This window comes from Porites lutea, chromosome 4 (genome assembly GCF_958299795.1).
Source record: "Porites lutea chromosome 4, jaPorLute2.1, whole genome shotgun sequence".
NCBI classification, from domain to species: domain Eukaryota; kingdom Metazoa; phylum Cnidaria; class Anthozoa; order Scleractinia; family Poritidae; genus Porites; species Porites lutea.
This window is the reverse complement of record NC_133204.1, coordinates 35,721,404-35,749,399: the sequence shown is the minus strand read 5'-3', so window position 1 is coordinate 35,749,399 and position 27,996 is coordinate 35,721,404. Positions and strand designations below refer to the sequence as shown.

At 38.9% G+C, this 27,996-nt stretch overlaps 1 protein-coding gene across 2 annotated transcripts; it reads left to right on the top strand.

The window, feature by feature from the left end:
• The first annotated feature begins 163 nt into the window (after positions 1–163).
• Positions 164–22,090, top strand: LOC140933425 (cGMP-specific 3',5'-cyclic phosphodiesterase-like). 2 transcript variants are annotated; one of them, XM_073382978.1, is made up of 23 exons: positions 164–919; positions 5,527–5,616; positions 5,695–5,763; positions 6,508–6,597; positions 7,228–7,368; positions 9,108–9,172; positions 9,784–9,847; positions 10,254–10,301; positions 10,631–10,706; positions 10,965–11,032; positions 12,407–12,499; positions 13,257–13,307; positions 14,504–14,650; positions 15,017–15,124; positions 16,327–16,436; positions 17,447–17,534; positions 17,685–17,785; positions 18,229–18,370; positions 18,507–18,581; positions 19,158–19,241; positions 19,958–20,057; positions 21,561–21,646; positions 21,870–22,090. In XM_073382978.1, exons 1-23 carry the CDS (start codon positions 305–307, stop codon positions 21,879–21,881), a joined length of 2,523 nt encoding a protein of 840 aa, XP_073239079.1. In that variant the 5' UTR covers positions 164–304; the 3' UTR covers positions 21,882–22,090. The 2 variants fall into 2 exon arrangements, with proteins under 2 accessions (XP_073239079.1, XP_073239078.1); XM_073382977.1 differs by having other exon boundaries at positions 21,561–22,090.
• The last annotated feature ends 5,906 nt before the right edge of the window (positions 22,091–27,996 follow it).

Here is a 27,996-nt window from a genome sequence, read left to right as displayed (position 1 = left end):
TGCTGGAAATGTAGCCATGTAACGACTTTGGATCTTTCTATTTTCAATTGAGAGAAATGCGCGTCGCGGGCCGACTTCAGAGTCGAGTTCGAAATACATTTAATTGGTAGCCGATAATTATGACGTCAGGTTAATTTACTTACCTGTGTCATAAGAGAAAACACCGGCAGAAGTATTAACATAGATGGCTCCAAAACTATAGAAATAGAAAACCAATAACTGTCCTCAGCGATGGAGCTCTGGTCACCTTAAAATATAAAAACATCTTTAAAACTATGAGTTATCGGTAACGCTAACAAACAGCATGGAACTAAGCAAGGATCTTGTCGAAAAATACTTGGATGATCATCAAGATTTTACAAAGAGCTACTTCGAGCGGAAAGCTACGTCCTCAATGGTAGACAACTGGATGAGCAGTAGATCACACCGGCCTGGATCTCGAGCCATGGAGGTCAACCATGTCAAAAGAGACAGCGTCAGGTCCCACGTTATGCTTAAAAAGGACAATAATTTTACCAATGGCAGGCTGAATTCCATATTCGGTTCAGAGCGCGATGAGAGGAAAATGTCTGTTCCGCGGCGACGACGAAAATCAAAACTCGGAGAGTTGGACGAGAAAGAATTGTTCATGGAATTAATCAGAGACATCGCCAACGAATTGGACATAAATATGCTGAGCCACAAAATACTTGTCAACGTCAGTATATTGACAAATGCTGATCGCTGCTCGCTTTTTCTCGTGCGAGGCTCAAGGGACAATAAGGTTTTGGTATCTAAGCTCTTCGATGTGACTTCCGAATCCACAGTTGACCAAGCTATAAGGTCAGAGGAGGACGAAATTTGTGTACCTTTAGGGGTTGGTATTGCAGGGCATGCAGCTGCGACAGGCGAATCTATCAACATCAAAGACGCATATTCGGTAGGTATAAGAAATATATTTAAATCCCATCGTCGAATAAAAAGATGATGGTTTTTACAAAGTACATTGTACACCGAATATCAGGAACAGCAAGTCGTCTGTGGACAACTCATTTGCATTTTTTTTCTTAAATAAAATAAAAAATAGTCTTAAAAGGAAAAGAAAACAGGGGTTGGCTGAAAGGAAATTATAGATTAATAATTATGGAAATGGAACGCCGGTGGTTTTATTTTTTTTATCGTTGGGTAAACAAAGACAGTAAACTCTTTTATTAGTTCTGAGCCGAAGACAAATCCGTCATGACACTTCATGTCGGTAGATGTATGCAGCATAATATTTCCTATTATTTCCAGTAAAATATTTTCCGCGGAATATTTTAGAAATCGAAGAGATCTAGGCAACTTGGGCAGTCGAGAGATACGCGCATTATCTTTCCAACTTTCTCGAAAGAAAACAAATAAAAGCTTTTTTTGCTCTGTTGATGACTTTTTCAAGAGCAAAAGCAAATAAGAGAAACCGCAGACACAAAGAAGCGAAAGAAATTTTTCATTCTATGTTGTTAATTCCTGTAAATTAATTTGATGAACAATTGCAGCTGCCGAACAGTCCCCCGCGAATGGTTAATATCCTCGTGTTTCTCCTTTTTAATCCGTTCCTTTCATTATTATTCGTTTTCTGTATATATCTTTTTATGATTGTTGTCGCTTATTCAGGGTGTGAACACTGTTGTTTGGTATAAGCCAGCACCGGATTAAAAACGTTGGATAGCGCTATTTATCAGATAAATCACTGCTCAGCGGATAGCTTAGCCTATTCATCTTGAGCTTTCCAATCAATAGTGATCTACAGTATTTAGTGATCTGGTGTAACAATGGAAACTGAAATGGGTGTTGAATATACGGATAAGCCACCACAATAAGCAGGATGTGAAATCGACTATAGAAAAAGTAACTTTTTCAGCTCTTTTTCGACTTTGTCAGACTTCGATGTTTCCTGCTTAGCCACTGTTAATAATATAACATCCTTCCGTTTCGGCATACGCGCAATTGTAAGACAGAAAAATTACAACTCGCCCCGTGTAAGGGGAGATAGTCTTGGATTCTGGATTCTACGCCGTAGATTCTGGATTTCAGGTACTGGATTCCTCTGTCGTCAATGGAACTTGAATTGTGGATTCCAATCGTTAGTTGGATTCCTGATTCCTCGAGCCTTATTTTTGATTCCAAAGCCCAGGATTCCAGATTCCACGAGTAAAAATTTCACGGATTTCGGAATTCGGATTCCTTTACACAGGGCGATACAATTGAACGCACTTAATTTGTAACATCCGAAGCGTAAAAGAAAAGAAAATAGCAAACCTTCTAAATGAACCAAAACGACCTCTCTTGCCCTATTTTTTCAAACCATTCGGACATTGGTGGTCATAATTTCGCGAGAAAGTTACATGCAGTGTAAACCGCCTAGAGCATTACCTGAAGGACTATACTCCTCACTGAATAAGTGCGACTTTCCAGGAACGTAGCAGTACCAGGCAAAAAACTTTTTGATCGCTTCATCTGAGTGCTAGTGCGATGGTTACCAAAGTCCAATTAAGGTGAGAAAGAAATTTAGGACAAGTGCGCCATGACAACCTGCCATGCTAGTCTAAATGCAAATGCAAATATCGTAGTTTGTAAATAGAAATGCTATATACAAAATTTCAAAACATCGGCATATTCCTTAGGAAGCCTTACCGCTAAATCAAATATAAGGGTCTTGATGTGAGGAGGTGCCTTTTCCTTGGCTTTCTACGCCGGCTAACAGTTAACGTCTACCGACCACCTGAAAAAGTTCAAAAGTATCCGTCGGTGTAGGCCTCTAAGGCCCTTTTTAGAAATGAGATTTTAAAGTTACTGAAACAGCTGCTTCAGCCACGAGACAAGTCGAGTCAGAACAAGTAATACTACAACCTCGTCTCCAGGGTCTTCTCGTTTTCCATTATGGCAGCGGCAGGAGATAAGACGGCTTCTGCCCCTGCATAGACATTGAAGGTTGGAAATTCGTACTCTTAACGTCTGTACGTCTAACAGAAAAAGTAAAATAAATAAAATAATTTAAAATAGATTTATTTCTACTCCTAAGTGACGGATTGGAAAAGTGAAGGGGAGGGGGTGGGGAAGCTTTTAAGTTGCATGTAAATGTTAATTTTTTCGTTTAACTTGTATGCATGTTTTTTTACATAGCTCTTAATGGAGTTTTTTTTGTTGAGTTTCCTTATGCTTCTTACATTTTTCTCAACGGTCCGTCCCATGAACCAGCACTGTAAAAATTGTGGCTTCTTCAAGGTTAACGATTATCGTTTGTCTCACGATTGTCGCTTTGATATTGATCGCGACGTTTCAACCGCACACTGCAGGTCTTCATCAGGCGATAGTGTCGATTTACTGAGTCGAACCATTTGTACCACCGTGGTTGTTATAATTAATGATTGGTGTATCACAAGCCTTACTCATGATTGGTGGGTTTCGATCCAAAGCATTGTTGGCATTGTGAGAGGAAGACCCTGATCCATCGGCAGTCCGCCGTGGTAGAGGTCGACTGACATGTTGTCTGAAATCGACTGTTTCGCTGTCCAGTGACCAGACAATAAGAAAATTTGTCGTGCTAGAGTTTCTATTAATGAATAGTTACTGAATTAGTTTAGCTACACTTCTTCGCAGCCCTTATTTCTTATAATATGTTGTGATGTCGAGGTGGCCTCTCCTATAAGCCCGGTGGCTTCTTGAGGTCTCCTCGCCTAACAACTTGCCGTATCCTTTAAAATTTGTTCTAACACAAAGGCTAATAAATGATGACGATGATAATGATGAAATTTAAAGACTAAAAACTAGGAAATTAAAACAGGCATGTCTTAGTGTAATTATGTAAGTCAACAAAGAAACAAAATTCTCCATGAGTCATTCAGAGCCTTGAATGCGGCATGTCATTTCCGAACCAATCACTAAACAATATAAATGAAAATGAAATCATAAGGCTTTTTCTTTCTCAAACTGAGCACCTGTTAAATTCACGGTTCTTTGTTGATTGATTTTGTTCGAACTTGTCTAATTATCAATCAAAACTGTTCTGAAGATTTATGTTCTAAGTCCTAATATTTTTAAAACCCTAAAAGGCCGAGAAATGTGAAAATAGTATATGGCTTTCAAAGAGTGAAAAAAGAATTAAATGCTGTCTCAAACGACTTTAAACTTTAAACCAGAATTTTTAGGAGAAAGGTTAAGTGACCTGACAGCTTTTCTCGGTATTCACACTCAATTCTGAACGTCAATCTTAATCTCTACCCTTCTGATTTGCAATTCAAATTTCTACATATATCAAGTACAGGAGTCTACTGAAGAACCCATTTATTCATTGATGTGAATAACATTGTCTTGATACAAGAGAGGATGATCGATGATCGAAAAGCTGACGTTCCGATAAAAAATGTATATGAAAAACTTGGATTATGGAAAGAAACCGTAATTCATCTTCCGTTACCAAAGGCCGTAACGAGAAGCATATCTTTTGGTCCTCTTCAAAGAGAAAACCACGAAGTTTTCTTGGGTTTGTTTCCCAAGTTTTTTTTCTCCTTTGTTTTCATTGTTTAATTTAACGCCAGGCGTGATTTTACATCATTATTCACCAACGTCTCGGACTTGACGACGCTTTCAAGTATGTGTATGAAGCTTTTCCAGCAACTCTAGCTACAAGCGAAACGAAGAACGCGAAAAATGTGAGCCAGTAGCTGACTCAATCGCCCCAGTCGTCGCTCATCATCGAATGGAAAGGAAACAAAGAGGAAGTAGAGTCGGCGCCCCCTCCCTCCCCCCTCTCCCCTTCCTCCTCCTTCCCATCTGCCCTCGCGCATCTCCTATGTACTCCCTTCGTTAAAGAAGAAGAAGAAGAAGAAGAAGAAGAAGAAGAAGAAGAAGGAAACTAGGAAATAGTCGGAGCGAACACGTGAAAAAGGAATAGGAAAGTGCTAGGAATTCGTAGAGAAGTAAAAGCGGGTACCTTTAACGACGAAGCCGGCTTTTTAAAGAAAGTCTAGTGTATGTGCACAACCGCGGGGACGGAACTGGTCAAGAAATCAAGAATATAGCTGTTTCCTTAGTCTGCAGTCAATATCAGGACAAACTGGTTTATAATTAGGGTCAAACTTTAGGGTTGACGGACTGATGTAGCAGGTCCTTTTGATAGTTTAGAAATTGTCGGTTATATTTTTGAACATTACACAAAGGGCGTCGACCAAAAGTCTTGTCAGAATTGGACAGCCAAACCAATTGACAAAATTTAATGGGATTTCTTTGGGAGTTTTTATAAGAAAGCAGCACTCTGGTACTGTTTATAATGATAATAGGACTCAGTGGAGTTCAGAATCGCGCAGAATCGCGCTTGAACGGCCTTTTTTTTTCTTATTTTTTTCGACCCGAGTCATACATGGTACTCTTTTTTTTGTCCGTTTTCTGTCTCGGTTAGTCATTTTTTACTTAACTTTTGGTAATTTTATTAATTCAGTCCTTAAGTTAACAGTTCCGTCCCTAGAAAACCAAAATCTTACAAGGGTTCTTTTTCCTTTTCTCTTTTAGGATCCTCGTTTCAATTCACAGGTTGACAAGGCAACTGGTTATAAAACGCACAGCATTCTGTGTATGCCGATTAAGAGCCATGACGGAGAGGTACTAGTGTTTTTATACTCCATGTCCAGTAACTCATCTGCCTGTTTTAAAGAGTCTTTTTGTATTTGTTTTTTCCAGGTTATAGGTGTAGCTCAGATTATTAACAAGAAATCGGGAGAACATCAATTCACCCAAAAAGACGAGGAGGTATGGTTGTTATTGTTGTTGTGGTGGGTCGTGTTTTTTGGTATGTTGTAAAACGGGAGGAAACTGACTTGAGAAGAGGCAGCGGAACCTGTAATCATTTCTTTAAACGACCCGTTCCGGTATACCAGCTCCTGGTATACCCTCTGATTGGTCAGATTTGACAGATTATATCAACACTCTCAAAGCGGGTCTTTCCTATCACTCAGAAAGATGGCATGCGGCGTCCACGCGCGTGAAATAGAGAAATCCACGATAACTTCTGTGTTGAACGAATGTTTACGAGATTTCCCGCACATGGGAGCCCTGAGGAAGGAACACAAGACCTGCCTTGTGAACTTGGCGCAAGGAAAAAATGTTTTTACTTTCGCGTCTTCTCCACTATCTAAAAGCCTGGAACAGGCTACAGTTCCGTGAACATCGGACGTGTCGGACGTGTGGACATCTACATTGAGCCGCCGTTGGTACACATAGATGGTCAGCGTAATTTCAATATGGCGTCCCCTTCAGACGTTCTGTAACCCACTTTTTAAATACTTACTATTACTGTGATTTTTGTTGTGTTTTAGCGCTTAATGCACTTTTTTGCATCAGACAGTGCACATAGCACTACATTACAATTGCATAAGAAATTACCTTTTATTGTCTTTTATGATACGCCGCAATCTTTTTAGCCATGTGAAAAGTTAATTTTATTTTTAAATTTAAGTAAGTTTAAATATAAGCTCAAGGGTTGTTGAATTGTAGGTTTTCAAGAACTATCTGACGTTTTGTGGAATTGGAATAACAAATGCACAACTATTTGAAATCTCAGTACAAGAGTACAGACGAAATCAGGTAAGTGGAATTAAATACAAGCCTCTGTAGCTCTCTGTCAGAGATTAAATATTTTATTATACAACTTTATTGTAAGTGAATTTTTTTGCCTAAATTAGGTAGAGCCACTGTTCAAAGCATTTTTCCCTCTCTATTTTAAACTGCCATGAAACATAAGATTACTGTTGCTTGTTAATTATTTTATGGTCAAATTTATAAAGAGAAAGCACTGATTACAAATGTTAATATAATTATTATTTAGTAAAAATGATAGTAATAACATTTGTTCTAACTGATTGTAGTAATGATAGCAATAAAATTATTATTATTATTATTATTATTATTATTAGTAGTAGTAGTAGTAGTACCAATTTTTCCTGTGCAAAGTGCAATTTCACTGAAGTGCAAAAATAATCTAATCTGTTAAGTTTAACGATCAAAACTTTTTTCTACTACTACTACTACTACTACTACTACTACTAGTAGTAGTAGTAGTAGTAGTAGTAGTAGTAGTAGTAGTAGAAAAAAATTTTGATTGTTAAACTTAACAGATTAGATTATTTTTGCACTTCAGTGAAATTGCACTTTCTCACAAACATGAAAATGTTTGAATTGAATGTTCTATAATGTTGTTTGTTTTCATACCTGTAGATCCTACTTCAACTTGCCAAAGGAATATTTGAAGAGCAAAGTAATCTGGACACATGTGTTCATAACATCATGGTGGAGGCACAGGAGTTACTTGATGTTGAACGATGCAGTGTGTTTCTTATTGATGAGTCTTCTGAAACAGTATGTATTAATATGAATTTTACATGTGGGTAAATGTTTTATGATTTATATATTACCCCCTGTATACACCAACTAAAGTTAATAAATGTATTATGGTTAGCTACCGTATTTATTTGATTAAGCCCCAAACCTCGAATAAGTGCCCACCTCTAATGCGCCCACTCTGTATAGGCAAGTAAAGTTAACAAGTACCCAGCCTCAAATAAGCTCCCCTTCCGATCCCTAAAAAAAGTTCAACTTTACCATTCTATGAGATTAAAAAAAGACTAAATATATGTGTACTTCTAAGAGACTTCCCTACAGACTGAGGTGTCTTAGTATTTTTAAAAAAAACTTTCATGAACTATTAATTTTCTTTTTTGGAACATCTTCGCATTGTGTTATCATTTATTGTTTTGTTACAAAATAAATGTAGTACTAGCTGAAAATGTAAAATAATTTAATAACCACCCTCCCTCAAAAAAGTAGCCACTCTCATGGTCCAAAAATGTGATAAACACCTCATCAAATAAATACGGTAAGGCCAGAGTATTGGACCTTATGTACCCTGAATAATGGGTTTTGGTAGAAAATTAAATACTACCTACATGTATCCCAGCTCCGGCAAATATAGGAATTTTCTGCCAAAATAGAGGCTCTTTATAGGGAGAAAATTTAACAAAAGTAAAAAATTACCTTTTTTACTGATAAAGAATTTTGATTTTGTTAATTCACAGCAAAATTGCTTCACAGGGCAAAATGCAGATATCAGAATATGTCCTATTTATAGAAAATATAGGAGGATTTCTTGAAATATAGGCTCTTTATAGGATCCTATAAAAATTAGTATAGGTCATAGCATGATTTGTAGTGATATTTCAAAATTGTTATACAAAAATTTCACGCGGCGATAGGCGAGTGAAATTTGAGACAATTTTGAAATATCACGAGTTGTATTTATGCCAAATATCACGTACAAAACATGTTATTATTTGTTTATACTACTACCCGCGAAAGGTTTGTAATTTTCACATGTAGGTATTTCAAATTAAGCTGAAATACCACTGCTCTAAGCCAATCAAATTCCAGAAATTTCTCATGCAGTAGTATAATAGGATAAATAGGAAATATAGGAGGTCTGGGCCACCTCCATGTGCTCTCTTTGTGTATCCACCTTTGGCCAAGTTGTGTGGGATATGCCGTGCAAGAAAATCTTCCAGGATTATTATCCATACTCACCAGATGGAGTGTTATTGGATATTCCTTGGGCCATGGGGTTTTTTAAGGGCCAAACGTTTAAGCTAAATTGAAATTTCTAGAGGGGTAAGGGTGGGGCTTTAAACTTAAAAAGCCTCTTTCGGGATATCTAGAACTTGAAAAGCCTATTTTTCCTAGATCAGATTTTCTAAAAAGTGGCTAGTATAAATGCACATGAAAAAAACATTATATATTAGAACACGGGAAAGGGCTGAAAAAAAAAAGCCCCAGTAATTTTAAGTGCTCACCAAGTGTACATGTATGTAGGCTGTCTAATGTTTTGATAAATAGCTGAGCAATGTTAAACTTGACAAGGCTGGATCTTTACTGTTTAGTGAAAACAGTCAGAACATTTTGACAAATGAAAGGATAATAAATAACAACAATTGCATAAGTTGAAACTTAAAAATACAGGTGTATTCTGGACTATACATCCCCAGTCTAGGCAGTTCCTTGGACTTACCTATACACTGTATATGAGCTTTATTGATTTTTTTCTACAGAAAGATGTAGTCTTTTCCAAGGCTTTTGATTTGCATTCAGGAGCTGTAGAGGAGTCAGGGCCAAAGTAGGTTTGCTGAACAGAATTACTTAACTGAATACTCATGAGTACACTTAACTCTTTTGATCAAGATAGATATTAAATTTTTGAAATCTTTTGAGCACTTTGAATGATAATTTTAATAGGCTAAGTATGAGCATCAATCACAGGGAAAAATAACAGATTCCCATTTTTGGATATTTTAGGGTATTTAAAGAATACCCACAAAAATCCCAAATTTGGAAGAGTGAGACAAGTTCCAATCAGGGAACTTGTTTGGGAATTCCTCGGTTGGGACTTGTCTCACTTTGGCAAATTTAGGATTTTTATGGGTATTCTTTAAATACCCTAAAATGTCCAAAAATGGAAATCCGTTATTTTTGCCTGTGATAAAGTAGAAAGCAATGTTTTCCATCCGGAGCCACCATAGTGTTTTTTTTTTCACACAGTTTGTAGAAATAGTTCTCAAACAAATGGCAACATTTGGAAGGCAAACATTTAATGATGGCACTCCTGCAGTTTTCTGTATAAGCAGGGCATTAAATCTCTCAACCCTCTATTTTCAGTGGTAGATAAGATGTCAATGGTATTTCATTGAAACCTAGTTTAATGATATTGTTGCTTTTTATCCCCAATAGGACAAGTAAAACTCACTGGTCAATGAATACTGGAATTGCTGCCTTAGTGGCATCCTCTGGCAAGGTAAAGCCAAAAGTTTCATAATGGAGTTAATTCAGTTAATTTCATTATGTACAGAAACCCCCCAAAGTTAGGCTAATGCTCACTAGATAGCTTTTGCGCTGCCATGAAAACCACACCAGATAGGGTTTCTGTTCACACACAAATCAGTGATTTCAGTGTGATTTCTGTAACAGAGTGAATCCTGAAGCTGTGCCAAGGTGATCTCAAAATTGAAGAGTCACATATTGCATAGATGTTCATACTCTACTGGATAGCTAATTTCCTGTAGGCACGAAAAGCTATACTGTTCAGTGTGAACTTACTAAAAAAACTTAAAACGTCTTTTTCCTTTCTTTTTATTTTGGTGACTGACCTAGAAGTGCTGTAAATGACATAAAAACTCAGAGTATGTTTTGTTTTCTATTAGGCTGTAAACATTCCCGATGCCTATGCCGATGGTCGTTTCAATCCAGAGGTATGTCAGTTTTATACTCTTCATGGCTGAGTAATGGCTGATTATTGTTTTTAATCCAAGTCCACCCTTGAGGTTGCTTGGCCATGTGATTAGGTCCTGTGCATGTTGCACTCACACTCAAACCACTAGCTGGAGTTGTGTCTTGGTTATTGTGGAGTCCAAACTGGTTTGCTTCTTCGGAGCTTTGTTTTTTAGCCATTAAAATGTTTATGTATGCTAAAAACAGGCTTTAAAACAGTTTCAAGACTGAATCATATGGATAACACCCCCTCCCCTTATCAACAACTTCGGTTCCTTATATTAACTTACTTTCTTTTTTATTTCTAAAGGCAGATGTAGAAAGTGATTTTAAGACCAAATCTATTCTTTGTATGCCAATATTTAACACCAATCAGAAGATTGTAGGTGAGTTTGTAGCTATGCAAACGTGCACATTAAGCTTTAACAGCAAAAAACTCTAAACTGTATTCTAGGGTAGCGTTCAATTACATGTACTGCATGCCAGGTTAATGCTTACTTCCACATGTGGCTGGTCAGTCATGTGGTTCAAAAATTCCATGCTGGAGGGCTTAATCCTTCCACTACCACTTTTCTTTTTGTCCTAGTTTAATTACAGTTCATCAGTTAAGATAGTTAAAAGTATGATTGTTTTTATTTTTTTAGGTGTGGCACAGTTACTCAACAAGAACAATGGTAAACCATTCACTGACGGTGATGAGAATCTATTTGAGGTAAGTTACAGTGTACATGCTGCTACACTGTATTAATCCTACTGAGAACTCAGGCAGGAGATGAGGGTATGAGGGGGTCTGCATTGAAGAGCTGACCATAAGGTAGGGCAACTTGGGACTTGCTTTGAAAACCTGATGTTTTGGTGGATGTACCCTTTCTTAAAGGCCAATTACACATCTGAGACTGGTTTCCTGGCAGATTTAGAACCCTTGTTTTCCCCCACCGAGAATTGGGGCTGTGTACCAAATTTGCCGGCTGACTGATCCAAGTTTGTTACTTTAATTAAAACCCCGCCTCAGGGGACTGTCTACTCAATGGAAAAGGTCACAGAAAGTGGCTGTAGAACAGTAGTACCAACTCCAGGTGTTGCTTTTAACCCTTTCTTTGTTAAATCTTAAGAAATAATTAATTGTAGCTTTCAAAATCCTGTCAGAGAGGTTTGTTTTGAATGGTAACACCATAGAATTTCCTTCACGGATTTAAAAGTTTGAGTAACGAATAGATTTGCCATAACGTATTCTAGGGGTGAGGGGTCAAGGGAGGTGTTCATCTTAGGGCGCTTTGCATTTGTCAGAACTGGCTGGCTAGACTAGTGCCGGACCAGTCAGTTAGCAAATGAAATCGGCTTTTTCCAAAGGGTTTTTGCGGAAAAACTATCTCCTTTGTGCATATTACTTAGGATTTGACTGATCTGGCTAGATAGTTTTGATTAAAAGTGAGATTTTCATTACGAGGGAAATGGTCTTGCTGGTCAGCTGTGACAAATGGAAAGCACCCTTATAGGCGTGTCCTCTTACAGGAGAAAGGTTGTTTTTTCAGTGGCATTGCTGTTGGACTAAAAAAATCATGAACACCTGGCATAAAGATTTTCTGCATTGCCGCTGTGTTGTGAAGAAATTTGCAAAATCTGTTACCAGCTTTGAGATTTTTAACAATTGTGGCAATTTTCAGTTTCCTTGTGTCGACCCTTGTTTCCAATGTTATTGGTCAGAAAACAATCTTGAAATGCGTGGTTGTAATTGACAGGGATTCTATGCTTGAGTTTGAGACTAAAGTTTGTCAAGTGCTAGTTTTTATAGCATGACCCCAAATAAATAATGTTATACAGTACTGTATGTTAAAAAATAAGGTGGCATTCTGTTACGAGTCTCGTTATTCGACTTGATCGTTGATACTCAATTCCTGCAAGATTCGGGCAACATTGTCAGAATTGAGACTCGTATTAGCAGAAACTAATTGATATAGCTTGTCTAATTTCTTGATTGGTATGATGTCTTTGTATTGAGCAAAAACAAATCACAAATGTAGCTTTGATGGCCATAATTTTGTAACAATAGCAGACTGGTAATAATGACTCATTAATGTTTCGTTAGGCCTTTGCTATCTTCTGTGGTCTTGGAATTCACAATGTATCAATGTATGAACAAGCTTGCAAGCTGCTGGCCAAGCAGTCTGTTGCCATGGAGGTAAACTTCCGGTCTATCACAAACAAGGCTGTGCTCCAAGGAAAATTTAAGAGAGCCCAGTGCTTTGAACCTGTGAAATACAGGGCGTCGAACCTATGATTGTAATGAGAAAGCTTAGATTTCCTAGTCGCCAGAGAGCAAAAGGAAGGCACCAGGGGTCACTAGGTGCATACAGAAACCTTAAAGAACGTTAGGCCTGTTTTTTTAATGTTTTCCAGTGTAAACGAGGGGCTACAGTTTTAGCTGTGAGGCACGAGCAATTGATGTTTTCTGTGCTTGAGGTGGTCCAAACCTATTTATACAGTATGCTTGTTGGTTATGTTTCTGATGTTTTTAAATCGCGTTTCTCAGCAGGAACGATTTAACCGATTTCTAGGATTTTTGGCATCCTTAAAAGAAAGGTGGAACTTTGAGAAAATGTTATTTATTTTCTTGTAGCTATAAAAACGTTTGAGATATCGGCATGGATTTAAAACCGCATTTTCTCAAAAAAATGTAAATAACTTTGAAATCCTACGACAGAATTCTTTCGCAGATAGGCCTCAGAGCTTTCTAGTTATATATCTGCAAGTTTGAAGTCAATCGTAACCATACAACTTCCTTTAGCGCTCTTAAGGATTAAGTTGAAAATGAGCCTGGTGTGATTCGACTATTAAGAGTAGGGTTTTCGGGCGACTTGACCGTAAATCAACGTTAACAGTTTCCTTGGACTTATATTTTATGCATTAATTGTCCCTCCTTCTGTTATTTCCTGCAGGTTTTATCTTATCATGCCTCAGCTCAGCCGGCAGAAGTAGACAAAATAATGGTGCGTATAGCTTAAGCACATAACTTCAGTGAGACTTGAAGCCCTTTGACATGTGTCCTCAACTTTTCTACATAATTCCAACATTATTTTGTGAAGGAGAAAGGCCGTATGACACACGGTCACTTTTCTAAATAAATGCGGAGAAAATAATAACTGTTTGCCGACCGACAAGGGCTTAAGCGAATAAACCCCTCCCAACGGCTGGTGAATTATGGACATTGCCGCCGGAAAACTGACAAAATGTGGAGGGCAAATCTTCTTATCCTCGTAGCCAGAGCATCTTATCCGTCCGGTTGGGGCACTTGGGTTAATGTTTGCTGGTTATGTGCCGCTGGCGTCTCAGAGCCCCTACCCCATTATAGTCTATTTTTTGGCCAATTATAGACCCCATCTTAGTCACTTTTTGGAAAATGTAATTTTCGTGATCCAACTTAGTCACTTTCTAGTTATGCATCTACCTTATCAATGTGGTTTCAAGCGGCGGAATGTAATGCGGTCAATGCGAGGTTATTGTTAAATGTAATGAACAACAACTTTCTGATTTTTTAACTGAGAATCCGAAAATTTGCGACCCCAAATGATTATAGTCACTCCAGTCGTGAAAATGCGACCCCATCCAGCGGCACTTCCCTATTAGCCTCTTGTAAGGGAATACCCGCTCCCCTCCCCGGGCTTATTCGTCCCCTCTCTTCTCCTCTTCCTCTCTCTCGCTTCAGGGACTGGAAGAAGAAATCAATGCCCTTTGGCGGGGTGGTGCAAACTTCTTCGGCTAAGGGCATAACCGCATTTCAACTCGTCATAAAGCTAAGAACAGACTTTTTATTACTCTCTCTCCCCCCAGGCCCATTTTGCACGTGTCAGTACACACGAGGGATCGTTTTCAAGTTCGCTCAATTTGCCCCAGGAGCTTGCTCCCAAATATTTAACCTGTTAAATATCGTGGAGCATTTTGCGGGGTAGAAATTCTGCTCCCGAGGATGAAGTATACCCATGAAATCGTTGGTACACACGGAGGAGCTTTGCTCCCGGAGCTTGCCCCAGGAGCGTGCTCCGGGGGCAAAATCCTTCGTGTGTATCGACCTTTTTTAAAGAACACTGCAGCTTATTATTCGTGCGTTATATTTTAACGTTCGTTGGCACCTTCCCCTAAAAGGACATTGGCCCATTATTTGCTCGCGGTATTTGTTTTGTTCCAGAATATGAAATTGCACAGTGCAGAACACTGGAAGCTGCTCACGTTTGAGTTCGATGATTTTGAGCTTACTGATGATGAAACCATTTCCGCGTCAATACGAATGTTCCTGGACCTGAACTTTTTGGATGCTGTGCACACCAAACAAGAGGTATATAGACGATCCCTGGTCTTACCACCACCTTTTTGTTACGAACAACTAAATTCGGTTCAAGCGTAAATTTGCTCAGTCTTTTTGTTAGATGGTCACATTGATATCTTTTCACTTAGTCTGCTTCAGACTCGCAGGCAGTAGTCGGGACGGGCGAAAAGGAAAGCGAGCGCAAAAAAAAAAGTTTGTGTGTATGTGTGTGTGTGTGTGTGCTGGGGGGGGGGGGGGGTAAACTGGGCTCGTCTTGTTTTTGTTTGTTACTGTTAGCAGCCATACCTTTGTCTGGTTAAGGGGGGCGCGAGAAAACTGCTGCTGAAGCAACAAAAGTCTAACACAATCCACTTGGTTTGTGTTCATTTACCACAGGTTTTGTGTCGATGGTTGCTGAGTGTCAAAAAGAATTACAGGCCTGTTATCTATCACAACTGGAGACACGCATTTAACGTGGCCCAGTGTATGTTTACAATGATAACCGTAAGTCGTTTTTCATGTTGAGTGAATAACTAGCCCTTGTTACAAATATCTTAGATTTATAGCATTCAGTTGAAGCTTTTGACTTTTGCAGTCTTCATCACTGACTGTCTTCAGAGTTGTCACGTGAATTATGTGTATTTGCACATGCAGTTAGTTTGCAATGAAGACTGCGCGAAACAGTCGAAAGCTTCGATGCTTAAAACTTAAGATATCTTGTGACGTAAGGGTTATCATTCAATTGTTAAGACGTCAAGGGCAAGAATAAGCTTTCACAGTAATTTCCAACAAGCTTTTTTATTCATAATCATTTTATCCAGTTTTACTTGGGAAAAGATTGCAAGATTTGCACGCCTTTTTTTTGAAGAAAAACTTAAGATACACGTGTAGACAACCCTTTGCCCCGAAGAAAAGGCTAGGCCACCTGGTATAGGGCGATAATGGCATTAACACATGTGGACGGAAACGATGCATCTCACGGTCTCTAATATCCCCATAATGTGCCCCCAAGCTTACATCATCCTTTAATCTTTTCACCACTTTTCACCACTTTTCACCACAAACGAGAAGGGACTGGAGTTGAAATGCGCCCCCAGAAATTGTTTCTGGGATAGTTGCTGGGGACACAGCGGTCAGCTATCGGCCAATTTTTTTCCCAGTTACCAGTAACAGCCCCAGAAATCTTTGCGAAAGTTAACTCGACCCAGTTTTCGTCTCGTTTCTTAAGTGATGAATAGCTCACTTCGGAAAAGAGTGATAGCCTGGGACCCAAACTAGGCGCGCGCGTTTATGGGATTATTTGGGGGGACGCGAATGTAAATAAACATGGCGGAAAGCGAAGTGGAATGTTTCTGCGGGGTTAAAAAAGCTCAAAATAGCAAAACGGAAGGTGGAATTGGGGCAATTTTACCTCGAAATGCACCGTCAAACATCTTCAGAGATGGCTTCTTTGCCGTGGAGCCAAAACAAAACGGAAAGAAAACGCAGCTCTCACAAAGGTAAGTACGCGCTGACCGGGAAGTTCCTGAAGTTGCTTCACGTCTCGTCATAATTCGAGGTGGCTGCTCGACTTGTCCCCTCAAACGATCCCATAAATGAGCGCGCGCTTAGTTTGGGTGCCAGGCTATCACTTTTCTCCGAAGTAGGATTTAAGGCTACTTTGCAAATGTGGTTTTATTAATGATTGCCGTCCTTTTTTTAACTAGACTGGAAACATGGGGCGGTTTTTCTCTGATCTGGAAGTGTATGCCTTGATAGTGGCGTGTTTCTGTCATGACCTAGATCATCGCGGCACTAACAACGCTTTTCAAACTAAGTAAGTGCGAATACAATTACCATAGTTTGTACTGACGCTTGGTTAATACATAATTTAGATTGTTTCTGAGCCTGCGATCACTTTAACATCATTACCGGTCAGCGGAGAACTTTTTAAATCACGTAACCTCAATGAGTTGTACAACTGAGCACGCAATTCAGTCATGTAACACTGATCAGCAGTTATCCACTTTTGACAGCTGTCATTTGATCATAACATGGATGTGCAATATCAAGTTGAAAACAGTACGCTAGTAAGACATTTCACATCCGCTAACATGAGTGGGCGGACGTACGTACGTACGGACGCACGATTTTGTCAGAACCTAAATTTCTTGGATGCAGATAAATAATTCTTACCATTTTTTCAGTGTCTCATGACTGTATCGCGTGCACACAAGGTGACGTTCTTAAGATCTCCGCTAGCCAGTTACTTTTTTTTTTTTTTAACTGATCGCAGGCTCAGGTCCATATTTTCAGGAGGAATTCAGTTTGCTTCTTGTTTACGGCGAAAGTTTAATTACTTCAGAAAGACATTTCTTAACAGGGTCCCACAAGAGCTTCGCTTTTGCCCGTGGATAAATCTATATATTAAACGCCTTAGCTTCACGTAATTTTGGTGGTCCTAACCCTCTCGTAGCCTCGAGAAAAGGAGCACAAAGCTCTTTCTCTTATGCAATCATTCAACTTCAACTTCAATTTTAATTACTGTTTCTGACAATACTTATTCATTGCCTCTCTTTACTGCTGCCAATTATTTCAACATGACGGTGTCCAACAAGAAAACTCTTGCTACTTTGGACACTGTACACAAATGAACTTAATGTCTTTTAGTTAATTATTATTTGTCAGCTACTTTATTTTCCTACCTACGTACACTTATGTAAATATCTTATATAGTGTGAAATAAAGAATTGAATTGAATTGAATTGCCATTACTTAAACACTATTCAAAGCTATAAAATCTTTTCCATGAGAATAGCTGTACATTAAATGTATTTCTTTAACCAGAACGGAATCTCCGCTTGCCCAGTTGTATGGAACCTCAACCATGGAGCACCATCACTTTGATCATTGTATCATGATCTTAAATTCCGAGGTATCATAAAATGTTTTTCTTGTTTTTACAAAAATGTGCGCATATTTTTTAAATGTTGCAGTTTGGTAACAAAAAGAAAAGTGGTAGGGTTCATTTAATGCTTAAGTCATCAGTAGTGCCCCTCTTGAATCTGTTTGGTTTTGTTTCTAGGGAAACAACATTTTTGAGCAGTTGTCACCAGAAGATTATCGCGCAACAATCAAGGTTTTAGAACATGCTATCTTGTCTACAGACCTTGCTTTATATTTCCAGTAAGTTTTATTTGCTATATGGACTTGCAATGTAGCGATAAATATGCCTTATTACAGTCGAGCCATGTCAATCGTATCCCCCAAGATTCCATTAATGAATCGGTTATTTGAAAACAACCAGTATCAAATTCAAATTTGCGTTCCTGCATGCGTAATGAGCAGGGAATTTTTGACGATAACTTCTCTGTATTTGGCCTGATTGGAAAATCTTTGAATTGAGAGAATTGCTTTGAAGCCAAGTGATTTGAATCAAGATTTCAGAAAACTGAGCTGGTAGAAATTTTATAACTGCCTTGCGTGAGATTCACAACTCATTATGCGTGCTGGAATGAAGAGATGAATCTAAATCCACAACTACCAACGGATTCAATTTTTGAATAATAAATTTAAAAGAACGCTTGACCTGGCGTGACTGTAAAGTCTTTGTTGATTAACCTCTACAGAAAGAGAGGCAACTTTGAGAAAGTAGTTCATTCAGAATCAGCTGATTGGACAGTGGACGGTAACCGAGAGATGTTAAGAGCGATGATGATGACAGCGTGTGACGTAGCAGCCATCACTAAACCGTGGGAGATTCAACAAAAGGTACGTTCGATCAAGGAAGCACATTTTAAATTTGCCTAAAATTTTTGTCACGTCTTTTGTGTTTCTATTCTTGAGTAAGCTGTAATTGTAAGCTTACCTCTTTCATTGATTTATTCATTCTTTTGCCTTTAAACAGGTGGCTGAACTGGTTGCTAGTGAGTTTTTTGAACAAGGTGACATGGAAAGGTTTCAACTAAACGCTGAACCTATTGTAAGTAAAACCGTCTTTGACTTAATATACCTTGCCTGTATTTCTGTAAACAAAGACGCTGCCTTACTCGAGGTTCGCATTGACAAAATGGAGCGATTTTGTATGAAGTTGTCCACCCATTCCTCGACTTCTCCTTTCCTATACTACCCCTGGGTCGAGTTGTTCAAAGCTGGGTTCAGATAACCCAGGGTTAGTGCGAAATTTGAATTCAGGTTTGAAAACTTGAAAAGCAAATTTAGTTTAATTCTTTTTATCGACAACATGATGATTGAATAATCTTTAAAAAATAGAAAAAATTTTCAGAGAAAATGCTTTCGAATAAAAGAAAAAGAAACCCGGAATAAAATTAAACCTCAGGCTAGCGTTAATCGCTCTTCGAATAACTGGGCCCTGGTCTTTCTGCTGTATATAGCTTCCGCGGGGTAGATTCTGAGAAACTGCCTACCTACCCGTCCGCAAATTAAACCTGACATTACAACTATTTATTTCTTACTTAGGACGAAATGTTGCGCTAGGGGAGGGGTAGGTGGGTGGGCAGTTTCCGAGAATCTTATAGTAATCTATTTTTTTTTTTAGCCAATGATGGACCGCAAAAAGAAGGACGACTTACCAAAGATGCAAGTGGGCTTCATTGACTTTATCTGTATGCCAGTGTACAAAGTAAGTCGTAAATGAAGTGATGAATATAGAGCGTTTTCACACGACGTCGCGTCTACCATATCGGTGTTCCAAAACAACGAAACGGCGGCCATGTTGTTGTTCCAAATCAATCATCTGAGAGTTTAACATTTATCACATGTAACATCGTTCTTTTGTGTCAACAAATTTGGATGGCTGCTGATTACGTGAGTGAAAACGTGCTACATGAATTTTATACATTGGCATCCGCCGGAATGAAGACACAATTGTAAAGAAGGCCAATACATGCGAAGTGATCAGTGAAGTCGTTAATGCTGGATTATTCGCTGTAACCTTGTTGTATGTTCAATGGACAAATTTTGAACCTGTTAAAATTTGATTCTCTAAACGTTTTCTTTTACATTATCGACATCGTTTCCTTGTAAGCTTCGATCATCTTCACTCAGCTTTGTACAACTTAACAACACGAGTTTCTCTTTCTAAAATCAGGTCTGGAATGTTCTAGGATCACGTGACTATTCTATTTTTTTGTTTTTTACTATTTCAGGTCCAAAAACAGTGCAGTAGAAATACTCTGACCGGGGCCCGGGTCAAACGTCGAATTTCACACGTGCCGAACCTACTGCTAATAAGCGCCGAACAATAGACTTTGTTCGTTAGCATTAGGTTCAGCACATGTGTGTGAAATTGGACGTTTGACCCGGTCCTAAGTGTGTGAATCTTGATTTCTTACGCAGTTATTCTATGACTTGGAACCTTGCTTAAAGCCTCTTTACGACGGATGCGTGGACAATAGAAACAACTGGCAAGCCCTGGCGGACAAGGGGAACAAAGAAGGTACAAATAAGAATGAATAAGAATTCTTCCAGCCGGCAGGGTTTTAACCACCAAATGTCAACAAAAACCCACGGAGAAATCTTTAAAAAATCTTTAAACCTTTTCACTTGGTTCGTTTATGGATAATAGTTTTGGGCGGAAACTAATTTGCGTTATTAATAGGCCATTTCGGAAAATACCATGATTTATTCTTTAAATTGCCGTTTGGGTATTGCTTCATGTAAACCTTACTTTTGCATTATTATTTGTTCACGATTTGCGCGTAAAATGCGTAAATTTGTGTAAATTTGCAAACTCGGCGTGTTAGAAAGGAAAATGGGTAATTAGGGCGCGCGAGTAAATAAAGAACCCCCGAGGAAGCCCAGCGCGTCCTGTCGCGCAGTAAATTTCTCCTTTTCCTTCCCCTACAACCTAGCCTGCGTGGCGGGCGTTTGCAGGGGAAGGAAAAGGAGAAATTAAGGCACGCGAGCACATAAGGGAGCCTCGTGGGCTTCCTCGCGCGTTTTTTGTGTACTCGCACGCCTTTTAAAATCCCTGTTTCTTAGATCTTCCTCTTTCTACATCCAAACCTCTCTGCTGATTGACACCTCCCATAGAAGGGCACTTACAGGGCTTATTACAGTTACCGTTTGTCAAAACTGGCAGGCTAGATCAGCTCAGTCGTAAAGAAGATTACACTTTTCGTCAGGTTTGTTTTGTCCAGCTAGATCAGTCTCCATTCCTAAATATTATGCACGACTGTTATGGATTTTATGCCAAAACTCTCCCCCCAAAAAAGCCTTCGTCATTTTCAAAAGTTCTGCCTTTTAGTAAGCGCCGTTAGTCGTGGTCACAGCGACTTAGAACCACCGCATTTTTTAGCTCCCTTAAGAGCAGATATCCGAACCTAACACCTTTTCCGGCCCCAAAGGTGTTTGCTTACGGAATCTTCGTTTGCATTTCGTAAACTATAATGAAGTATAAAGGGTTTCGTTTATCGTTTGTCTCACGACTGTGTCTTAGATATTGATCGCGACGTTTCGGTCGCGCACTTCAGCAGGTCTTCATCAGGCGATAGAGTCGATTTACTGAGTAGGACTGTAATTTTTTACGTGCTACCATGGTTGTTAGTGACTGGTGAATCACGAACTCGGCTTGGTCATGGTTGGTGGGTTTCGTCCCAAAGCATTGTTGGCATTATCGCGGGAGGAAAAATGTTACCTCATCGGGCCGCTGTGGCAGCGATCGGCTGCTGTGTTGTCTGATTGTAGGCATCCACGCAGACCTGAAAACCTGCGGTACGCGATCGAAACGTCGCGATCAGTACCTGAGTGACAATCGTGAGACAAAGGATAAAAGAAACCCTTTATACACATTAACCACGATAAACAATATCTTTCAAGACGCAAACTATGATCTTTGGATTTAAGAATTGTTAGTTAAAAAGAAAGGCCCGAAAGGTTATTAACTCATGAAATCTCTCACTAAAAGTAAAACCCATACTGCCCATTTTTCAACCTTCAGCGACGGCGGGAGAAAGTCCTAGAGAAGGCAAAAAAGAAGAGAATAACAACAAGAAGAACTCAGCTACCAAAGAAGGGCATAAAACGGTAATGGAAACGTCTAATACAAGAGCTTTAACAACCGAAAAAGAGAACAAAGACAAAGAAACCAAAAAATCTAAGACGTGCAATATCTTGTAAAAAAGCATTGTTATCGAAATTTCTTCTTTTTTTAGTCAGCTCTAAGAGCGCTCTTTTTGTTACAAATTGCCTATTTTAAAAGTTTCAAGTGGCTAAAAATGTTTTTTTCTTTCATTCTTTTGTTTTACAGAAATTTCGTTAAAACGAAATGTATGGTAACCTTCCTTGATACGAAGTGTAAAGTTGTTGTTATTTATCTTGTACAATTTTATTTATGAAGAGTAAATTATTGAAGGCGTATATTAAAATATTACCACTGGATGCGGGACAAAGAAGTGTACAGGAACGATTATTTTTGTGATAAAAATTGTCTGTTGAAGCCACAATAAACGTTTACACGTTGAAATGTCACTTTGTCTTCGGTTGTTTATATGACAACTTTCCCCCAGTCCATGCGTTGCTTTATGTTTTACAACTTCCCCCAGTGTTTAAATATCGACGAAGTTTCTAGTGTTCATAGTCAATAACATCACATATCCTCATAATCAATAACAAATCGGCTTGACTGACAGACGACCAAAAACATCGCGACTTAATTGAACAATCAGGTCTATAACCGGAGTTAAATACCACCAACTGACGTGAAACAACTCACTTTCACTCTGAAGAGGACTGCCGCACAGGTTGTCGAAACGTCAGTCACTGTCAACAAGCACCCTCTTAACAGGCGACGACGACGAACATTTGCCTACATTCGACAAATCGAATGAATTGGAATGATCATGGTCAAGTTATGGGACATGTGTGCCTTACTGCCCCTCAAGTTCAAAGCTTCTTTTCGTTTTTACTGCCACTATGCCGGCCTAAAGAAGGCACACACCGTCTGTATAAGGATGCGAAGAGATGTAGTGGGTTTTCAAAGCGTTCTTCTGGTAGAACGCCTTTTCACAAAATTCACATTTAAATGGTTTATTGGGTGCGTGGATACGTTTGTGAGTGTTGAGAGTCGAAGTGAGAGTAAAGCCTTTTCCACAAATCTCACATCTGTAGGGTCTCTTACCAGTGTGGCCATAAATATGAGCTTGGAGGTTTCCCTTTTGATTAAAACCTTTTCCGCAGTGTTGGCACTTGTATAACCGTTCAGCAGAATGCGTTCTCAGGTGGTACTTGAGATGAGTCAGCTGTTTGAATCCCCGGCCACACGTGATGCACTTATGAGGCTTCTCGCCCGTGTGCGTGTATCGATGTATTTTCATGTCCATGTTTTGATGGAACCCCTTGCCACAAAAGTCGCAGACGAACGGTTTGTAGTTAGTGTGTGTTCGCAGATGAGAATTCAGGTTGGAAGTGCGGCTGAACGACTTGTTACACTTGGGACAAACGTGAGGCTTGACGGCAGCGTGAGTCAGCTTGTGGCGACTTAGGTTTCCGAGCTGACGAAATGCTCTGCCGCATAAATCACACGGAAAGGGCTTGTCACCAGTATGGATACGTTTGTGAGTGGTTAAGGTGTTGCGCCGACTAAATACCCTACCACAAACATCGCAATGGTGTTTCCTCCCTTCATGGAGTCTTGTTGTTACACTTTGACCGTCAGATGTCTCTGTGCAAGTTGCAATGATTTTTTTGCCCGAGCTTTCATTTGCCAAATAATTTCCGCTTGAACGACATTTCAATTTGTCAACTACTAACCCATTAATAACCCTTGAACATTCTCTTGCTGAAAGAACGTTTTGGGCGGTTTGTGAACCATGCTGTGAAGAGGAAGTCGAGAAAAATTTCTTCTCTCTGTCAATCCCTTCCCTAAGGTACAGAGTTGTTTTCGTCACTGGAAGTTGATGATCGTTATTGTCTAAAGCCAAGCCCTTTATGGTGTACGAATCGTCACAGGCTATATCTCTTGATGATGGTGGCAATAACCTGCTAAAATCTGGTGTAGGCTTGACGGAAGGGTATGCTCCACCGATTCTTTTGTAGATTTGTCTTATATCCGTCGTTTCAAGTTTGTCTTTTGGTTTAGTTTCCTTTGGCCTCGGTGGTATGGGATTATCGTTCTGCAAAATTGCATCAATCACTGATGTTGCAGGAGCTAATGCTTGTAAGGCTGAAATGCCGTCTAGTTCCTCATCCTGAGAGATGTTAATTCCAGAGTTTTGTTGTGATAGTCTTATAAGACAAGAATCAGCTTGCCTTCTGAAAGGTTTAGTTTCATGCCGGATCTTTGACGTTTCCTTTGAGTGTAGTTCTTTAACCTTTGTGTGCTGCATCGTTTGAACCAGACAGTCACTGTAAGGCGATGATGCGTTTTTGACATGAGGTATTGCACTATTCATCAACGTAAAGGGTTCGTTCTTAGTGTACTCAACAGTAAAATCCAGAAAGTAGTTTGGTACCCTAACGACAGGTTCTTCGTCATTCTTTAAATTCAACTCTTGCAAGTTCGCGAATAGCTCAGGTTCTGGCGTGATTAAAATATTCTTGGTTAGAACTTTTCTTTTCGGATTTGCGGACTTCCAGAGTGGTTTTTTTTGCGCAACTTTTGACGAAACGGCTGCGGCGCTACTATGTGTTTCCTCAGAAAGTCCTTGAAATGGAGATGTACTTTTCTGCAGTACTTCGTTCTTCACTTTCCACGTCTGCAAGGCTCTTAAGTGTAGCTGTTGAGGCTGACAAGGTAAACGATTTTTTTGTGGTAAACGATCACCTGCAATTGTCCTCGGTGAAGATAGTATTCCTCTTGCCGCCAATGTGTCCGTAACAACGGAATCGTCAAATGCTTGGACTTGTTTTGTTCTGTTTACTTCTTCGGCAAACATCGAGTCAGAAGCGGCTTCCAGGCACCTATCCAATAACACAGGATCTTGTTTTTGCCTTACGTTTGCTGTTTGTGAGTACCTTTCGTTGGATTTTTTGTTGCTTCGATCAAGGACATAATCAAATATCTCGAAAAAGTTGTTAAAAAATTGCTCATGCAGGCCATTCCTTTCTTGCTGAAACGCCTTTTTCTTGGCCTCCACGCCAGCAACACGGTTCGATGGTTGAGCGGGGTTATTCTCCTCGTTCCATGTGGAAGAATAATTTGGCAGTTTTTGGTTCTCGGTGGAAATTTTTTGACTGATCGCCAAATTCTTGAAAACCTGGATTGTGTTCCTGGATGTCTTAGTTGAGAACATTGAATCATCGACACCCTCGTAATAATGAATTGTTGGGATCTGAGCATTTGCCAGTCTGTTTTTGCCGTCCACAGACTCGAAAGGAACCTGGTCGGTTTCCCCATATTTCGCCATTGCGCCTTTTGAACTGATTGAAGTGTTTGGGTTGAGCGAGAAGGCAGACATAATCTTTATCTTCATTGAAGAACTCTCTTCATTAATAGGCAAGGGGCTATCGGAAGAGCAATTTTGACTAGAAACTCTGGCTTGTCCATGATATTTGCCTCGATTGTGGCTTTTTTCTCCGTTGTAATGAGTCGTTTGCGATTGATAAAGAGAAGAATAAAAACCTGGGTTATTGCCAGTACTCCGCTCACGCCTGTCGTTATGGAGTGGAGAACGCTTTCCGATTTTCACTTCGTAATCAGGACCGGTTGAATTACTCGTACATTTATGTGCTTCATATTTCTTGTCAGTTAAATCACAGTAGTCTGACAGCTCTTTCCACATGAAAGACATTTCTCTCCTTTCTTGTCGGTTACTCGAGAACTTCCCTGTGGGATTTAACAAATTGAAACTGCCTTTTAAGAGATCCAAATTGATGAAGTGACAACGACATTTTTTTTAAGACTAGAGTGAATTTTGAGAGAGCACAATTAGCCATTACGAAGTTGTGCGTGAGAGAGTAGGTCGGTATTGTGTCGAACTGCACTATGGGACTATTTTGGTGACGTTATCACTTCTTTCATCGGCCATTGAAACAATCCCATCGTGCAGTTTGACACTTCCTCTGACTTATTTCGGTTTCTGTTCAAAAATAACAGAAAAGAAGACTCAATTACAGGGGAAACGTCACCACACTTGCAACCTGCGTTTTCAATAATTACTTTGAACTGTGTACCTCTTAAGAAAAAGTGTCCTGAATGGTTCAGTTTATAGGGTTATAAATCGTAACTTTCCATACCTTGCCGTCTGATACATAAGAACACTATCCTTCAGTAACATGAGGCCAGACACATTTGATTTTTTCTGTCTATGGCGTTCTAAACGAGAACATAAAAGATAATTGACGCTTTTCCTTACTCAAATTTTTCCTGCAGTCGTCTTGCTACGATGTTTGTGTTATTTCAGTAATCTACAGGTGGCGGCGACCTATCGAAACAAAAATACTGTGTTGGTAATCCACGGCACTTGGAAATTTCTTGAATATCCATTTTCAATTAAAAAAAGTATAGCAGAAAAATGATAAGACAACATTGATCTTTTGAATCATTTATAGTAATATTTACACTCTGGTTAAAACACAGCCGTAACAAAGCCCTGCAACTATAACAACAGTACACTACCCAACCAGTAACAATTAACATGACAGACTTTGTGACGACAACTCAATTTCTAGAAACTCGCCTTTTTAATTTGTTAGTCTTTCTTTCTTTAAGATTTGTATCCTTATGCCATTTTGTTCCGGTTTAATGATCCCAGGAGACTAAAATTTTTTGCTCTTTTTAGTTGAAAAATACACTAGTGCGTTTTTGTCCTTCTTGTTCAGAGAACATAATAGGCTGAACATAAAACAGCCAATGTCCGCTTCGTTAAAACAGTTCCATATGCCATGGTGTTTATGATGTATACGCACATACCCCTCGCTATTTTATTAAATCACTTTTCTAAGTGACCTACGCGTTAAAAACAAACGTTTTATTTAATACAAGTGATAGGACAGAAACAAAATGTCACCGCTACGAAGCTTGTTTATTTCTTAAACAATTGGCTTGGCTTCAACAGCTTGTCACATTTAATTAAAAACTGCTTTTAGTAAGAAAAAAAAAAAATATTTCAAGCGTGTTTTCACCAAGAAGGTGATTTGGTAATTTTATAGAGAAGATTTTGCAATAAAAAAGCGGCCTGAAAAAGATTTTGTACGTCATACAACCAAATCAATGAGATTCACAAGAATCGTGAGAACTGTGACATCTGTAGTTGGGTTGTCCCTAATGTCTTACAAAATATATGTGGCACGTCTTTGCCAGTATACCCCTGATATTCAATACAGTGTCATAAATCAGGGTGAAGGCTTTACGAGATATTAGAAGCAGATAGGAACTTAGAAAATGTTGAAAAACTCTGACGCACATGAATCTTGTTGACCAAAGAACAAATTTGAAATCCTCTTTAGAATGAACTTTTCTTAAAGTGAATTCTTCGAGAAGACATGGAAAAAGGAAGAATAATTTTCTGGTCAATCGTATTATATACGCTGATTATTCCAAATGTTTTTCAAAAGAAAGTTACCTTTTTAGATAGAAAAGCAAAACCGATATTAAATCTCACCTTAAACAAGTTCCTCCGTTTCTTGGCCATGGTACATTCGATTCGAGTGATCTTGGGTCTGAAAGGTTACCTGTTCTGTATAGGTAAGTTATCTCCTGAGTGAGGCTTGTAATTTCTGTTCGTAATGCAGTTATCAAACTAGCTATGTTGGAAAAATCATTTGTATTATGTATGAAGATGAGCTTAATTAAAACGCTCGCGAACACAGTTGCAGATCATGCATCTGTACTTAAATGTAAGTATTAATTAAGTCGTGTGACTTTGTTTTGTTGTCAAAACAAAGAATCCCATTGCCTCGTTGCAGAGCCAATGTTTAATAACAAAAACGTTTCTTTTGTTATTGCTGTCGTTTATGATTTATAGCTTTTGAAACGGTTAAAAGACTCATATGGCATGACGATAAATTGGTTTCAATTGACTTCATTTAACGGACAGATCACCAAAAAGAACGTGTTTTAATCGTTTTATGTTTAACATTGGTTCGCTAATAATTAGCTTTTGTTAACATCCTTCTGCAAACGAACTCTGTTATTCTCGTAAGCAGAATAAACTCGCAATTTTTATTGAAGATTACATTTCTGTTTTGTTTTTTTAGACTCTATGAAAATGGCTTATCAGAGATAAACGTACAGATAAAGAATCTTAAAACAGAGCAATTCGACAGGTGTATAAACCTTATGTTATTTACGAATACATCAAAGATAACATAATTCAACGGTGTTGTGTTGTTTTAGTTTTTTCGTTCTTTGTACGTGGAACAAGTTTTCTGCTAATAAATATAACGTTGAATGAATTCGTCCGCGAATTAGGTTTGCACAACTGATGAGTATTTTT

Bases quoted from the DNA above. Each gene is read 5' to 3' on its own strand.
- LOC140933425 (XM_073382977.1), top strand. From the start codon at position 305: ATGGAACTAAGCAAGGATCTTGTCGAAAAATACTTGGATGATCATCAA. The intron at 12,500-13,256 runs GTAAACTTCCGG...TATTTCCTGCAG, and splicing joins AGCAGTCTGTTGCCATGGAG to GTTTTATCTTATCATGCCTC. The intron at 20,058-21,560 runs GTACAAATAAGA...TTCAACCTTCAG, and splicing joins GGACAAGGGGAACAAAGAAG to CGACGGCGGGAGAAAGTCCT.